Source organism: Chelonoidis abingdonii, chromosome 3 (genome assembly GCF_003597395.2).
Source record: "Chelonoidis abingdonii isolate Lonesome George chromosome 3, CheloAbing_2.0, whole genome shotgun sequence".
Lineage (NCBI taxonomy): Eukaryota > Metazoa > Chordata > Testudines > Testudinidae > Chelonoidis > Chelonoidis abingdonii.
Window position 1 is genome coordinate 24,361,362 of NC_133771.1, and position 14,023 is coordinate 24,375,384.

At 39.7% G+C, this 14,023-nt stretch overlaps 1 protein-coding gene across 1 annotated transcript in view; it reads left to right on the forward strand.

The window, feature by feature from the left end:
• The window catches only part of RDH14 (retinol dehydrogenase 14), a 13,559-nt gene extending 1,282 nt beyond the window's left edge, over positions 1-12,277 (forward strand). Inside the window, 1 exon segment of the mRNA XM_075063467.1 lies at positions 4,305-12,277. Coding sequence (XP_074919568.1) covers positions 4,305-5,017 — 713 coding nt within the window. The 3' untranslated portion in view covers positions 5,018-12,277.
• The last annotated feature ends 1,746 nt before the right edge of the window (positions 12,278-14,023 follow it).

Here is a 14,023-nt window from a genome sequence, read left to right on the forward strand (position 1 = left end):
CAGGAACCAGGCCACTCAGAAGACATCAAAGGCTGGGGGGCGAGGAGGGGGAGGAGAGGGGACAGGAAGGGATGGAGTGAGGGGAGAGGGTTGGCTGGGGGGTGAGGAGGGGGAGGAGAGGGGACAGGAAGGGATAGAGTGAGGGGAGAGTGTTGGCTGGGGGGGTGAGCAGTAGGAGGAGAGGGGGCAGAGAAAGGGATGGAGTGAGGGGAGAGAGTAGGCCGGGGGTGAGGAGGAGGATAGGGGAAGAGGTGGGGGAGGGAGAGAAGGATGGGGAAGGCTGGAGTGAGGCAAGGGGGAAGCTCATATGGGCGTTACAAGGCCTTGGTGAAGGTAACATGGGAGATGGCATGTGAGAGAACTAGTTGATCCAAGGGCAGAAATAGTTGGCACCATCCTATCCTTTGTAGAGAACTGGAGTTTGTCAACAAATCATTCTGCATGTGTAATTAGTAGCCATTTTGCAGGTTTGCAACTCAGGAACATTCCTGTCTCTCACTCCCTTATCCAGCGAGGTCTACAAAGTCTTCAGATTACCCCTTTGGTGACTTGGGGTTCTTCAGTGCTGAAATTGAGTGAAGATTAGCCGCTTTTGTCAGAGCTATTCTTGCATCTTGTAGGGCATTAAAAATAATCCCAAAATATTTTGAGATGTGATGTAATGTTTTGGTGCATTGTTATATATTGATTTTTAACCCAGGGAACAAAGCCTTATTAGGCCAAAGTTCCTTTTCTAGGGAAATTTTCCTGTTCTACTAGCTATGTTGACCAGTAAGAAGGAGGACTGGGCCCATGGAGTTATACAGTGCAGCCAGAAATCACCTTCACAAGCTTATATCAAGATGCAGCAGGCAAGGGGCAACCTGTTTTCTCTGGGAGGCAAAGAAAAAACTAGGACAGCTGTAATCTGCTGCAGTTTATTCTGCAAGGCATCTGGGAATTTGTGACTGTGAATTGGCTTAAGTGTGAGCCCCCTTCTACCTACAGCATAGAGGATAGGCTGCAGTGAGAGAGCACTTCATGGGGTCATCTGAATCCAATCTACACTGAGCACGTTTCTATTACAGTACACCCTCTCTCTAATGCCCTTCATAATAACGAATCTTTGGATATAATGAACTCAGTCCCTGGATCCCACCTCCAGCCATAGGGCTGTGTCGGGGGCTGTCAGTTGTGGGGCTGGAGGAGCTGTCAGCTGCAGCCATGGGGCTGGAGAAGCTGTCTTCCCCACTTCTTCTCCCCTCTCTGTCATGGGTCTCTCTTTGTATAATCATCCCCTTGCTGTAATGAACAAATGGCTTGGATCCTAAGGAGTTTGTTATATTGCGGGTATACTGTATGTCCATAATTGTTCTGACTTTGTCAGACCTATCCTGGATTCTGCAAGCCTACTTTGTGAAGTGCTCACTAGCGTCCTGCAGGCTTTCCTAAGAGATTTTGTAGAAGAGCATGAGCAAGCCAACAAATGGTTTCACTGAGCATCTCATGGATACAATTTACACTGTTTAGGGCAGTGGTCCTCAACTTTTTTGTGGCCAGTAGCACATTCATGTTTTCAGAAGTGTGTGGTGGGCGCCAGCAATTTTTCAAGGCTTATTTTGTATTTATACTTTAAATAATATGAAAAACATCATAGATTCATAGATTTCATAGACTCTAGGCCTGGAAGGAACCTCGAGAGGTCATCGAGTCCAGTCCCCTGCCCTCATGGCAGGACCAAATACTGTCTAGACCATCCCTGATAGACATTTATCTAATCTACTCTTAAATATCTCCAAAGATGGAGATTCCACAACCTCCCTAGGCAATTCATTCCAGTGTTTAACCACCCTGACAGTTAGGAACTTTTTCCTAATGTCCAACCTAAATCTCCCTTGCTGCAGTTTAAGCCCATTGCTTCTTGTTCTATCATTAGAGGCTAAGGTGAACAAGTTTTCTCCCTCCTCCTGATGACACCCTTTTAGATACCTGAAAACTGCTATCATGTCCCCTCTCAGTCTTCTCTTTTCCAAACTAAATAAACCCAATTCTTTCAGCCTTCCTTCATAGGTCATGTTCTCAAGACCTTTAATCATTCTTGTTGCTCTTCTCTAGACCCTCTCCAATTTCTCCACATCTTTCTTGAAATGCGGTGCCCAGAACTGGACGCAATACTCCAGTTGAGGCCTAACCAGACATATTTAATATTACATGATATATGAATCGCAAAGATAAAGAGTAATTTTACATGTAAAAGGTATTAAATTAAATTATTCGGCAATTACTCTTTCACCTTACCATTTGAATTTGCTCTTTTTTTATCTACCTGTAAGAAAAATTAAGGAGTTTTTAAAAAATAAATATCATAAACAGTTTTCATCTTATTTAGTTTTAAAAAAGTAAAACAGGGGAAATTGACTAAAGCCCTAATTCTGTAATTGGTTTGTCATGGACTGACTTCAGTGGGAAGCCATTTAGGGCCAACTGCATAGATCCAGTTGCAGGATCTGGGCTTGTTTGACTTTACAGGGGAAACTGAATGTGACTATACACAAAGTGCTGTGAAATGCACAAAGTAAACACTGGGAAAACAATATATCCTTTTTTCTGATCTGGTGTAGTGCCTCATAAGTGTTAGTGATACATTTAAAAAACAGTGATTTTTAAGCTGGCAATCTCCCTAGTGGCAAAACCAAATAAAGTGTTGCCTTTTCAAAAGCAAAATTGAGAACGAAATAGTGAGGCATGAGATGAAGTGTGTGGGGTGATATACCCGGGAGTGAGCTGGAGACAGCCTGGGAAGGTAGTGCCGCTATTAAATTTATTTCTACTGGTATCTGCTGTTTTAGAATACCCTCACCATGGCGTAAATGATGGAGAAAACAAAATGTTTGAGATGACTAGTTCTAGAAACACTTCCAAAGGGCTGTAGTACGTACACATTTATGTTATTCCCCTTTTCTGAACTTGTGACTCCTTTCTGAAGTTGTCTGTAAGATAAAGGAGGTTCCTAGATTGATCAGATGAGACATAGCTGGCACTCCCACAGCCTGGCTTTCATTGTGGGTGTTTAGATACCTGAATTTTCATTTTTCACCTTTTTTAGCCTCACTGCACAAACTGCATTGTATATTCAGAGTAATATGCTGGCTTCAATGATAAATTGTTACATCTTTCAGTACTATGCAGCTATGGGGGAGAGGTGAATTCTTTCCGACTCATGCATGAAGGACCCAATCCTGTGAGATGTTGAGCATCCTCAACTCCCATTGATACCAGTAGGAGTTAAGGGAACTTAGCGTCTTGCAGGATCAAGCCCCAGCTTGATTTAATTATTAACTAAATTCCAAATGCAGGATCAGATTCTGCTCTAAGTTATACTTGTGCCATTTATGGCAAAATGTGTGGACTATTAAATTTCAAAGGTGTAAATGAAGATAGAATCTGGCCTGGAGAAAATTTCTTACTGGTGGTAAGGAGCCAGAAAGAGCTCAGCTTGACTTCCAGAGCCTATGTTAAATTTGCAGGACTGGCAGAGATGGGGGTGGGGGCAGATTGTTGTAAACTGAGCATTCAGATTGAAACATGGAACTTTATAGTGACACTTGTGTGAAGTTATTTTTCAGAGTGGAATCACACTTTGGAACTCCTAAGTTGTTTCCCTCTTAGAGTTCTGGGTGCACAGACTATGCAGGATTTGGAGCATAAGTATTTGAGGCCTTAGATTTCATTTTTCTGTTATCAGTTTTATTTTCTGGTTCTTGTGCATTGGCAAAACATAGTATCTTGGTCCACCACAGTTCAGACCAATTTTAAACTAGGTACCATTGTTTGAAATCATTAATAGCAGTGTTTTCAAAATTCATCATAAATCTAATTATTTTTCCCTAATCAAATGATGGGTTTAAAATTTGTTGGCAGTATCTCTTTAATCCTAAATCCCTGCCTCAAAGAGCTAGATTATCTTTTTGTTCTTTGTACAGTGCCTAGCACAATAGGGTCTATGACTGGGGCTTCTAGGTGCTGCTACAATATAAATACAAACCAGTAGTACACATATCAGCTTTTCTTTAATGTCACATCCTGATAATTCTTTGGAAAGAAATTGGTATTACAGAATAATTTCAGTGGATTTCAATTAAAAAATGCTATTCTTGAAAAATATTTATATTTTAGCTATATTCAGAGTAACACAGTCCCTCCCCCCCGCCACATCCCATGTGATTTGATACTCCTCTTACTGACAACTATCAATACACTTATTTTGTCCAAGATTACATTAAAATAACCATGACCTAGAAAATCCCATTTTAGAGGATGAGCAGTTGAATGGTTTTTTCCTAATAAAGGTCAATGAATACAATTAATCTTAATAACAGATTGCTGTGTTTATAAATCTGATTATTTTTGCTATTTTAAGGAAGAGCCGAGACTGGATGTTCTGATCAATAATGCGGGGATATTCCAATGTCCATACATGAAGACAGAGGATGGTTTCGAGATGCAGTTTGGTGTCAACCACTTGGGTCATTTCTTGCTTACTAACCTCCTCCTTGGCCTCCTCAAAAGTTCTGCCCCAAGCAGGATTGTGGTAGTTTCTTCCAAACTTTACAAATATGGAGAGATCAACTTTGAAGACTTGAACAGTGAGATAAGTTACAATAAAAGTTTTGGCTACAGTCGCAGTAAACTGGCTAACATACTATTCACCAGGGAGCTAGCCCGCCGATTGGAAGGCACAGGAGTCACTGTCAACGTGCTTCATCCCGGTATAGTCCGAACCAATCTAGGCAGATACATGAATATTCCTTTGCTGGCAAAACCCCTCTTCAATTTGGTGTCATGGGCTTTCTTCAAAACCCCATTGGAAGGAGCCCAGACTTCTATTTATTTGGCCTCCTCTGCAGAAGTAGAGGGTGTGTCAGGCAAGTATTTTGGGGATTGCAAAGAGGAGGAACTGCTGCCTAAAGCCATGGATGATTTAGTTGCAAGAAAACTTTGGGATATCAGTGAAGTGATGGTTGGATTATTAAAATAAATGCTAGGAAAAAAGACCTACTGAAAGGAATGAAGATAACTAATATTTTGCTACCCTGAAGCTTTCTGCAATGGTATTTTCCCCTTGAATGGTGTGAAACACAAATTATTTTGCTCGTAGATTTCAAAGCTACTAGGAGTAATTCGTACAGCTCTTTTAAAGTAGAGAATATTCTGTATTTTAAATCTGTATTTTGAAAAAAAAAAAAAAACAGAACTAGAGTCTAACAGCCTGGGTGTTTGAATATATTTCAGCATTAAATCTCTTCAGAAAGCTACTTGTTCTACAAATAAAAAGTTATTTGCTATGTAATGGATATGCTGCTTTGTTGTCTTCCACTATTTGATCTCAGACATCACACTGTATTGGATTGTAGGTGAAATGTGTGGCTGTTTGCTTTTTCTTGTGGATAATTTGGGTTTGTGAGCAATCCGAGCTAAAAATGTGAAAGATTTTACCAGTGAGTTGTGAGCACTCTCCCTCTATAATCCTCTAGGCCTCTGAGTACTATTTCATAGCACAAAAGCCCTTTCCCACAATTGCATATCACTGGCTGCCTGAACAGGAACTATATCAAACCATATTATAACTCAGCTGTGGGTCACAAGTCAGATATTTTCAAGATGGCCTTCCATAAATTAGCATCTGTCACTGCCATTAATCTAGTATATATGTATGTTTGTACAGCAGGTTCTATTTTATTTGGGTCAAACCTGCTCTTCTGGAGATATGAATCCAGGCCCTTTTCCTGCACTAAGCCTTGGGCTGGTGGATTCCTCACCATTGACTTCAGTAGCTCTTTGTGACTGGAGGGTGTGTCAGAGCCCAAAATCTGATCCTATGGTTTGTTTTGTGAATTATCTATTTTTATCATACTGCCTTTCATAGTGAAATGTGCATAAGATTCAGTCTAATATGCCCCACAATTCTTCCTGATAAGTCATCTTGTGTAAGTGCATAGATTCATAGACTCTAGAACTGGAAGGGACCTTGAGAGGTCATCGAGTCCAGTCCTCTGCCCTCATGGCAGGACCAAATACTGTCTAGACCATCTCTGATAGACATTTATCTAACCTACTCTTAAATATCTCCAGAGATGGAGATTCCACAACCTCCCTAGGCAATTTATTCCAGTGTTTAACTACCCTGACAGTTAGGAACTTTTTCCTAATGTCCAACCTAAATCTCCCTTGCTGCAGTTTAAGCCCATTGCTTCTTGTTCTATCATTAGAGGCTAAGGTGAACAAGTTTTCTCCCTCCTCCTGATGACACCCTTTTAGATACCTGAAAACTGCTATCATGTCCCCTCTCAGTCTTCTCTTTTCCAAACTAAATAAACCCAATTCTTTCAGCCTTCCTTCATAGGTCATGTTCTCAAGACCTTTAATCATTCTTGTTGCTCTTCTCTGGACCCTCTCCAATTTCTCCACATCTTTCTTGAAATGCGGTGCCCAGAACTGGACACAATACTCCAGTTGAGGCCTAACCAGCGCAGAGTAGAGCGGAAGAATGACTTCTCGTGTCTTGTTTACAACACACCTGTTAATGCATCCCAGAATCACGTTTGCTTTTTTTGCAACAGTATCACACTGTTGACTCATATTTAGCTTGTGGTCCACTATGACCCCTAGATCTCTTTCTGCCATACTCCTTCCTAGACAGTCTCTTCCCATTCTGTATGTGTGAAACTGATTGTTCCTTCCTAAGTGGAGCACTTTGCATTTGTCTTTATTAAACTTCATCCTGTTTACCTCAGACCATTTCTCCAATTTGTCCAGATCATTTTGAATTATGACCCTATCCTCCAAAGCAGTTGCAATCCCGTCCAGTTTGGTATCATCTGCAAACTTAATAAGCATACTTTCTATGCCAATATCTAAGTCACTGATGATACTTATTTCCTTAACCTCACTAATGCATGCATGGTACAAATATGATCAAGAAACTAATACACAAACTTGACAAAAGTAGCCTTGGCAACTATCCTACATAGGCTTACGGAGTCTCTACTATGCAGAGATAATGGAATTAAAATAGGCCAAAAATAAATATAGGGATATTACATAAAGATGCCTCCCTTATTATTTTAATATAAATATATAACTTTAGTAACTATTTCTGGTTAATTATGATGTGCTTGTCTCTCTTTAGTAATTTTATTTAACAGCATCAATTTAAGGTAAAACTAAATTTAATGAATATGAAGAAAGTAGTGCTTTAGGGTCTTGATTACTACTATTAATTTATATATACATATTAAATATTGAAGTGTTTGAAGCTTAATCTATCACACTGTAAATTCTTATTGGCTCAACACTTGAGGTAACACCATGTTTGAGATTCTCAGGTCATTTACAATGTATGTGTTCTAACTCATACTCACTGCATGTTGTTCTAACACACACACTGTATTGTGCTCATCCCTTCCACACCTCTTTCCAGAGATGCAGTGCTGTGGATATAGGAAAGAGGCATAGCAGGAGCTCCATGCTTTTGGGAGGAAGACAGAGAAATCTAGAAGATCATAAGTTAAGGGGGAAAATTGTTTTTTTTAAAGTTCCGGTAACAATAGTTACAGCATATATTGCTCACTATATTGTAATTGCAGCATATATTGCTCACTTTTAGGCAACAGAACCTGTAGGAGTAGAACTGAAGTGTGTGATTATTGTGTACTCTGAATGTTTGACACAAACGTGCTGTTTGTAAATAATGCAGAGGGCCATCTCAGAGAGAGGATGGAAATATGGTTAGAGAATAAACAGGGATTCAACCTGTGAAATCCTATTTTACGTTTATCTAGCATCTTTCATCTAAAACAATCCCCAAATGACTATATGTAATACCACTGAAATGCAGCCCTGGCTGGAGTGGAAGGCATCAACCAACTACCATGCAGCATAATACTGAGGACAAGGTGAAGTTTTGACCAGTTGTACCAGGGCACAAATTCTTCTGACAAAAAACAAGATGAGTTCTCTCAAGTCCCTACAGACCAGAAGATACCTTTAGCTTCTTTGGTGAAACAGTAAAAAAAACAAACAAGGTAACATAAATAGAACTCAAATTTATGATCTGTGTTCCACTGTTCCATTGCTACCCCATCAAAACCACTGTGTGCATGTTAGAAGAGGGTCAGGGATGCCTACTGGAGCATAGCTTGCAAAGAAAAGTGCCATGCCGAAAAGCACTTAAGTGGGAATTCTGTACCTTAATCCCTTAGGCACAGACATGTTAGGGAGATTTTCAAAGAGATTTGCTGAACGTTAGACAGGGAGTCAGTGGCATACTTTGCTTAATAATAAGTTTGCATACTTTGCTGAATCAACACTGTCATTTTTTGCTGTCTTTGTTCATGCAAACAGGGCTTGTGTACATATTTAATATTTAAAAAAAAAAAAGAGTACAGAAGAAAATACTGAGTCTTGACCGTTGGGACACTTACTCTAAAAACACCCAATATCTACAACTGTGAGTGGGCAGCTGTACATAGCATGAGACTTCCAATACAAATTGTCCATCTTAAGGTAAGATAAATGATCAGTTTTTCCATGAAACAATGAAAAAAGAAATATTTTTTGAACTCCCATTTCATTCTTTTGTGGTTGCCCATTTTGTCCATGCAAGCTTCCTACTATGAGAAAGCATCACAGGCTTCAAAGCCTGAGTCCTGTGAGAATAGGGTAAGGGCATGAGGGAATTATGCGGATATGGATAGTTCCCAGTTTAAATACATTTGATTTATTTCCACTTCAGGCCATAAAGAAAATAACTTGCAAGAGTCATTCAAATAATTTTAGTATACAAGGCCTATTCCCCTTTACATATACATTTTCCCAAGTTAAGCTTGAAGGAGCTATTTGGCTGGCAAAAAGATCCAGGAGGCCTAGACTACCAAATCATTATTTTTGATGTCTCTCAGAGTGGAATTGATATTTCTCATAACAGAAAAACTGCCTCCCTACAGGCTTCTTACCCACCCCCTCAGCTACCAGAAGTGCCTTTGCATCTGTTGTGACTGGACTCAGATTTGAGAACTTATATTTGAATATTTAATTGATTCCAAATGTTCTAAACCAGACGTTCTCAAACTGTGGTCCGTGGACCATAGTTCCCTATGAGGCATGTGCCTGGGCAGCCACACACAAGAGAATGAAGGGCCACCCACCTAATTAGTGGAGCCGTGCAGGTATGGCTCCACTAATTAGGTGCCTAGACCCTGGAAAAGACACACATGTAAGGTGAAGTGGTAGTCTTGGGGGGAATACTGGATAGATAGGAGGGGAAAGTGGGGTGAGAAGTGAGAGTGGGGGAAATTTGGGAGGTGCAGGGCTGTGGCAGCTAGAGAAAGAGGTGACTTTCTCCAGCTCCAGGGCTGCCAGGGAGAGACAGCCCTCCTTCCTAGCTCAGCTCTGTAGCTGCTATAGTGGTAGAGAGAACCTCCCCACTCCTTCCCAGCCATAGCTCGGGGGCTACCACAGCAGGGTAGAAAGGGCACATTCATCGCATTAGAAAGGCAAGACTACTGATATTAAAATATGTGTGCCTTTATTTGTAGAACAAAAAAGGTAATTAAGTTTATTTATGTATAGAGAGAGAGCTTTTATCCAAAGCACGTTAAAATAGTTAGCTAATGGTACAAACAACATTTGGAAAGATCATTAAGTCCGCTGAGACGCTCAGCAATTTTCAAGTGGTCCACGAAAAAAAAGGTTTTGAGAACCACTGTTGTAAAAAGCATAGTGAAGGGAACATGTTACTAATCATCCTTCAGAAAGGCTGGCACACCAGCCATCTAATAAGGTTAACAAACCTCTCCTGCAAGTTGAAATTGTTTTACTTCTTATATATTTGCAGATAAAATGAAGAAGACTCACTGTAACTCGGAGGGGTGGGGGACAATGGACGGATGGCCTGGATGCCATGAGTGCTGCAAGATGCTGAGGTAATATCTTTTATTGGAACAACTTCTGCTGGCAAAAGAGAGAAGTTTTTGAGCTACACAGAGTTGAAGAAGAGCTCACCTACAGAAGTTGACCTAATAAAAATTACCTCATTCACCTTGTCTGTCTGACATCCTGGGACCAGTATGGTATAATAACACTAAATGAAATGCTGCCACCATAAGCATCAGGCTTGAAATACAGCCTAATTCTGGAAGGTGTTCACACAATCATAGATTATTAGGGTTGGAAGAGACCTCAAGAGATCATCTAGTCCAACCCCCTGCTCAAAGCAGGACCAATCCCCAAATGGCCCCCTCAAGGATTGAACTCACAACCCTGGGTTTAGTGTTGAACACCTTGCCAGCTGCCAAGGATCCTAAACTCCCAGGATGAAATCCTGGCCCTATTGAAGTCAATGATAGTTTTCAATAGGGCCAGGATTTCACCTCCCATCGACTTAAAGTGAAGTCAAGGGGAGCTTAAGATTGTCTGTGCATTGTGGGGTCAGGCTATTAGACTGCTTGGAAGTGCATGTTCCAATCCTGACCAGCCTCTTTTTTGCCCTTTCTCTCTTAGATGCATTAAGCTTTGAGTAGATTATTGTGTATGTACTTTTCCAAAAAGACCTAAAAAACCATAGTCTTTACTGTGTGGATATTAAAGATTCCAAGGCATTTTCTGTAAGAGAGCCCACTCCTTGGTTATCCTTTGCCAATATGTTATTTTCTCCACCATGCTGTTGCTCCGAGCGTCAATTCTTTAGCTGGCTACTACCCTCCATCCATGCCAGAGGTGACTGCAGTTCAGTGGAGAATAAAGTGATTCCTGCATATGAAGTGCTCAATCCTGTAATCCTCATCCTATAGTCCTTTGGGAGCCCAAGTGACCTCTTGTGCGAATAAGGACCATTGATCGGGCTGAGATGCATGAGGGTGACAAAGCCTATAATACAAACATTGAAGATTAACAGCCACATTTTCAAAGGTAGTCTCTTTTTGGGTTCTCATCTTGAGACATCCCAGGCCTGATTTTCTGAGGTGCTGAATACCTGCAACGCCACTTGAAGTCAACAGGAACTGCAGTTGCTCGAAACTACAATTAGCAGGAAAATGTTGGATTCCAAAGATTTTCGGTGGAAAAATATAGACCTTTTTTGCAAAATGTTTTGCATTTTCCTCATTTTCAATTAGTTCTACTCAAACCCTCTGAAAAATAAAGTCAAAATTGGCTCAAATTGTGCTCCCCAAATCTTGAGGCATCTTAATTCAGAGAGTACGTCTGAAAATTTTGGCCATAATACTTTCCTAAAATGAACAACTTCAAAACACTTTTCTTAATATCGCATGTATCCATGGTCATGTGTTGTTATTAATAACTTGTATTCCAGTAGCACTGAGGCTCCAACCAAGCCTAGGACCCAGGCACAGTAGAAGCAGAGTAGGAGATGATGTATTATCCAAAAAATAAAGGCAACAGTGATGTTCCTTTAAACATACTTGCAACAGAGGTTAAGGCCTATCAACCTACTTTGCTGTTTGAATTTGTTTTTTTAAATAAAGTTTGCTTTTGGACATCTATTATTTCTAAAAGGGGTTAAAGCATTGGGAAAAGTGTAAATGGTCATTGCTTCAACAACACAGCAATATGTTTGCTATGGAAAAAAACAAAATGACAGGAAATGGCTTAACAGGAGAGGTGTTCAATTTTAAGGCTTCTGTTGACAGAAGTTGATGAGTGAAAATATTGCATTCAATAAGGAGCATGGAATTTTGATGCAGCCTAGAGGGACAGCTTTGTACTGTGGTGGTCTAAATTGGGATTTTACATTAATGTAACCAGTCAGAACCCTTGTTAAAGCTAGAGTCAAAAGGGAAGACTAAGCAAAACCACCACAAAGTTTATCTTTTGCTCATCTGGAAGAGTTTATTTTAAAAACAGAACATTGTTTGCTGCTGTTGAAATGAAAGTGTGAGAGTTGCAGCTTTCTTCTGATGCCATCTGGCAGATGATTTAATGGTGTGTGGTATTCACTAATCCAAATAACCCTGTGTGTGGTAACCATTGTATCTGTACTGATCATGCAGCTGAGTTGATTGAACTTTAGAGGGTTCATGCAAGACTATCAATGGTGGGACAGTAGACAATTTAAAATGAGCACAATGTTAAAGAAATGTATATGATACAAAACATGTCTGCCAAATCCATGGCGTTTTTATTAAGAATCCTCCCTTTTATTGACCCTAATTCAGATTGTTGTATGCAGTGCAGTTGTAGCTGTGTTGGTCCCAGAATATTAATAAAAAATATTACCTCACCCACCTTGTCTGTCTCATGTCAGATCAACATTTTGCCTCAAGTCTGTGGTCTTGATTCACCACATGAACTCTAGTTCTATGCCGATTACTTCACTGAAATCAATACCAATACCAGCATAACGTTGGAATAACAGAATCGTGTATGGGACTTAGTGCTGACCATTCAAAAGGCTTTCTCCTTTAGATTTGTTTAATGTTTTTGTTAATTATATAGTTGAATTTCTAACTGTTGTGCTTTTTCTGAGTTATTTCTTTTCAATTTTAAGGCCAGTTTAAAATTCACAAAAGCACCACATTCTTTGATTAACCCTGGAAATAAAAGTCACGCATAGAATTATATTATAAGGACAGGAAAGAAGTTACAGATATATATATAAATGCACTGGAAAGAACGTGGTACAATTGAATCCAAGAATGCAAAAAAGAAAGGGTCAAAAAAATATACACGAGCGGGTCTCAGCTACATGTCATGGAATAGAATTCAGAGATTCTTCAGAATAAATATTTTGGGCTGGAAATTTGTCTGTCACCAATTTTAAAGTGGTGAAACTTCACTGACTTCAGAGCATTTTCTCCTGATTGAGTCTGTAAGTGGTTAGAGTATCAGAACCATTATTAATATCAACATACCTTTATTTCTGTGTATTTCCATTTCCAAATTAAGGCCCTGCTTTTGGAATTGGATCCACTAGCATGGACCTCAGGATGATAGAATTACACAGTTTCTCTTTTCTCTTTTAAGTTTAGGAGGTACCGTTATATCATCTAGACTGACTTCCTGAATAACACAGGCAAAAGAATTTCACCCACTTACCCTTCTGTTGAGCCCAATAACTTGTGTTTGGCTAAAGCACATCTTCTAGAAAGCATCCAATTTAGATGTGAAGACATCAAGAGATGGAGAATCCACCCCCTTCCCTTGATATTTTGTTCCAGTAGTTAGTCACCCTCACTGTCTTATTTCCAGTTTGAATTTGACTTTCACTTTCAGCCATGGATTCTTGTTGTGCTTTTCTCCAGTGGATTGAAGAACCTTTTAGTTCCCAATATTTTCTCCCTGTGAAGATATTTATGCACTGTAATCATGTCACCTTTAGATCTGTTTGTTTTTTTTAAATAAAGTAAGCAGATGGAGCTCCTTAAATCTCTCTATGGCATTTTTTCCCCAGCTCATGAATAATTTTTGTGGATTGTCTCTAAACCCTTTCCAGTTTTTTGTACATATTTTTTTAAAAATGTAGACCCCAGAATCCCGTTGTCGGTGTGCCTTATATAGAAGTAAAGTCACTTCCCTACTCCTACTCCTTGTTGTCCTAAATGTTCCATGGTCCTCGCGAGACCTCACTCTGTTTTTTTAGCTACCATGGGATTCTTAACAGTTCTATACCAAAAAGTTATAGATTCAGAATAATTGCAAATGTAAGGAGGGAGAGAAATAAAGACAAGATAATATATGGAATACATTTTTAAAAGTAGATATTACTTTACTGTACTTTGCAATTTTCCCCTGTAAATCACATGAAACATACACATATGGTGGGATTTTTCAATTGGACTTGTGCTCCTAAGTCACGGAGGTGCTTTTAAAATTCACCCCACAAGCTAAATATTTTCTTTAAAATTAATCCTGATCTCTGTCTTTTACTCTAAGAATTGAGTAAGTAAGAATGGAATAATCACACAACTGGTGTTAGGAAGCGGACTTTTCTGCAGTCAGTTTAATTGCAAATGGGACAAGAGACAAT